Source organism: Microplitis mediator, chromosome 10 (genome assembly GCF_029852145.1).
Source record: "Microplitis mediator isolate UGA2020A chromosome 10, iyMicMedi2.1, whole genome shotgun sequence".
NCBI classification, from domain to species: domain Eukaryota; kingdom Metazoa; phylum Arthropoda; class Insecta; order Hymenoptera; family Braconidae; genus Microplitis; species Microplitis mediator.
The window spans coordinates 10,063,687-10,067,461 of NC_079978.1; the positions used below are offsets into that span (position 1 = coordinate 10,063,687).

General features: G+C 34.9%; 1 protein-coding gene across 1 annotated transcript; it reads left to right on the plus strand.

The window, feature by feature from the left end:
- The first annotated feature begins 2,188 nt into the window (after window positions 1-2,188).
- LOC130675811 (uncharacterized) lies at window positions 2,189-3,424 on the plus strand. Its single transcript, XM_057481676.1, has one exon. The coding sequence runs from the start codon at window positions 2,189-2,191 to the stop codon at window positions 3,422-3,424; it is 1,236 nt and encodes a 411-aa protein (XP_057337659.1).
- The last annotated feature ends 351 nt before the right edge of the window (window positions 3,425-3,775 follow it).

The following is a 3,775-nucleotide window of genomic DNA, read 5'->3' on the forward strand; positions in this document are numbered from 1 at the left end:
ACGATTTCAAGCCGTGGACGCTGGTATTGGTGAAAAAGCTGCTGCTTGGAGTGTGAACACAATCATGAAGGTGAAAAAAAGATTTGGAATGGGGGCAAAGAAGAGAAAAACCAGCAAGAAGTCAAAAATAGCGCTGAGGCAAGTTATCTCAGCAGCTAAAAATTCTATGCATACTGGCGGTGATCCTATTAAAACAGCACTGAAAAGTGCTCGTCAAACTGTTAAGAAATCTGGTGGAAAAAAAAATATCAGACTGCCACGAATTTTACCAGTCCCATCTAAAACTGGTGGTGCCCTACCATTTTTAATACCACTATTTGCTGGCCTGAGTGCAACAGGAGCTTTGGCTGGTGGTGCTGCTGGTATAGCAAAAGCTGTCAACGATGCAAATGCTGCTAAAAGAAAATTAGAAGAGAGCAAGCGTCATAATTTAAAAATGGAAGAGTTAGCTATGGGTAAAGGCTTGTACTTGAAACCTTACAGAAAAGGTATGGGTCTGTATTTAGATCCTTATCACCGAGTAGGCAGAGGACAAAAAAAGATAAAACAAAAAAACAATTAAAGCTACCACATCGAGCACTCACAAACATCGACTTGTTAAAATATGCCAAGGCGCTAAAAATTCCTCATTTCCGTGGTGTATTTATGAGAAATGAGTTACCAAAGTCTGGTCCAAGAAAAAATGAATCAGCAATTGTCAATCTTGATGATAAAAACGGACCTGGTACTCATTGGGTTGCATACAAGAAAAATGCTAATAAAGTTATTTACTTTGACAGCTTTGGTAATTTACAACCACCACAAGAATTAATGGAATATCTCGATGTTGGTAGCGTAAAATATAATCACAAAAGATTCCAAAACTTTGATACAATCATATGTGGTCATTTGTGTCTTAAATTTCTCAGGGGACAACTATAAATTAAAGTGACTCAGCTTGCAGTGTACCAGTCATGGCTGAATCATTGACATTGACACTTTCCGGATCCTCTTCCATATTGGAGGCTAATTATTTTCCTCCAATCGAATTATCACCAAATAAAAATTATGTTCTTGGACTTGTGGAGCTACTGACATTTAATTCAATACCCAATATTGATGATGGTGCTAATAAATTCTACGTGACATATCCTCTGGATAGTATTGACACTAATAGTATCGAAAGCAACAGTATCGATAAGAAGAAAACTAAACGGAATATAGTCATGATTGAGAGGAATGAGGTCTCAGCGAGTAACAATATGGATCCTGAACAACTTGACTATGAAAAAGTAATAACAATACCCACTGGAAGTTATGAAATTACAGATATAGAAAAATATATACGTAAATCTTTACCAAACCTCAGTATCAATATAAAAGCCAATAATAATGAATTAAAAAGTGAAATAAAGTGTGATAAACCAATAAATTTTATACCTAAAGATTCTATTGGTCAACTATTGGGATTTACAAATCGTATTCTTGAACCTCACAAGACCCACTCATCTGATTTACCAGTGGCTATACTTAAAATTAATGCTTTGAGAGTTGAGTGTAATATCACCACTGGTGCTTATATAAATGGATACAAAAATCATACAATCCATGAATTTTTCCCGAGTGTGCCTCCAGGATATAAGATAGTAGAGGTACCTGCAAACATCATTTACCTACCAGTCGCTGTACAAGCAATACATAATTTACGGCTTCACATAGTTGATCAGGATGGGAGATTAGTAAATTTTCGACGTGAAACTATAACCATAAGACTACATATAAAAAGCTTATGAAATCATGGGCATTGTATTTAATATTAAAACAGGACACGGTTATAAAAACTTGACACCATGTCCAAAACCAATCAGTCATCGACGTCCTCTCAAGGTGTTAACACGTCAAAACGCACAATTCCTAAAAAGTCTTGGATTAAAATTACGTGGAAATTTTCTAAGATAAAAATTAATTTTTGTGGCCTTAGTTGTATTATTCCATTGCGGAAATCATAGATGGCGAACAATCAGGCAACAAATAATCTCAAGAAATATTTAGAAAGCGAACAACGTAGGTACGGTACAGATTTTAAAAACGATAAAGATAATACCAATAAATACACACCAGGAAACTTAAGAGGTCAAAAATACAACGGTCCAGAAAAAGGCAATAAATACGGTACAATAGGAGATAGTCGTTATAAAAAAAATTAAAAATGGCCGAAATATTAAATATTCAACAACCGATAATTTTTGATGAGTCAATTGCACACTATGAAGCGCATGCCCATCTTCCATATGCTTCATCAACATTCAACAACAGCGATGAAATCAGAATTGCTGTTCAACATCAAGATCTGTGCTTACTTCCGAGTAAAAGTACATTACATATTTATGGAAAATTAACCAAGGCTGATGGAACAGCTGTTAGTGCAACTACACAAATGGTCAGCATGGCAGTTTGTCATATGTTTGAAGAAATACGCTATGAACTCAATGCTGTCGAGATTGATCGAAACAAAAATGTTGGCATCACGAGTCTCATGAAAGGATACGCATCTCTGAGTCCTGCACAACAAAATACACTGGAAAATGCCGGATGGATTATAGCTGGAAATGTTAACAAATTGCACAATGACCATGGCTACTTTGATGTATCTGTACCCCTGAGTCTTCTACTTGGATTTGCTGAAGATTACCAAAAAGTTATCATTAACGCTAAACATGAACTTATCTTAATACGATCAAATGCTGATTTGAATGCCTACGTTGTAGCTGCACCAGCTGCTGGGGCTAATCCTGAAGCTGTTAAAATAACTTTGCAAAAAATCGAGTGGATTGTACCGTATGTGACTATGTCAGACAAACAAAAAATTCAAGTGTTGAATTTTATCACAAATGATCCAGCTATATCAATCAGTTTTCGTGCTTGGGAGTTGTATGAATATCCATTGTTACCGAATACTTCAAAACACATTTGGACAGTCAAAACATCAACGCAACTTGAGAAGCCTCGATTTGTAATCCTAGGATTCCAGACTGAAAGAAAAAATGATGCTACTAAAAATGCCAGCGAGTTTGATCATTGTGATATCAGAGATATAAAATTATTTTTAAACTCTCAGAGTTATCCTTATGGGAACTTAAATCTAAATATTGCTAATAATCAGTATGCCTTACTGTATGATATGTACATTAATTTTCAAATCAGTTATTACGGTAAAGAACCTGAACCACTGCTGACGAAAAAACAATTCCTTGAAAAAGCACCATTGTACATTATTGACTGTTCGAAACAAAACGAATCGATTAAATCGGGGCCAGTGGATATACGGCTGGAATTTGAATCGGTAAATCAGTTTCCCAACCAGACAGCAGCTTACTGTTTAATTATTCACGATCGAATTATAGAGTATAATCCCATAAGCAGCAGTGTTAGAAAACTAATATGATGTTAATTCAATTTAATCCAACACCCACTATATGTATGTGTGAAGTTTGACATCCAGACAAGTGTAATCGAACCTGTATTATTATTAAAAAAAAAAACTATATGTGATTAAGAATAATAAATAAAAAAAACTTGATTTGTAAACAAAAAAATGTTTTTATTCATTTATTTCTCTTTAACCCTAATTAAAATAAGTTAGGATAATAAGAAATCATCAAAGTTAAAATCAGAATTACATTGATAACAATCCTTCTTGTATGGATATGGACCCTCCAACGTATCGTCACTCAGTGTACTGTAGTGATCGATGCATCTTGTGTATCCGATGAACCTTGAATCTGTTTGCATGTGT

Excerpts from the sequence above, each read along its gene's own strand:
- LOC130675811 (XM_057481676.1), top strand. The coding sequence starts at position 2,189 with ATGGCCGAAATATTAAATATTCAACAACCGATAATTTTTGATGAGTCA.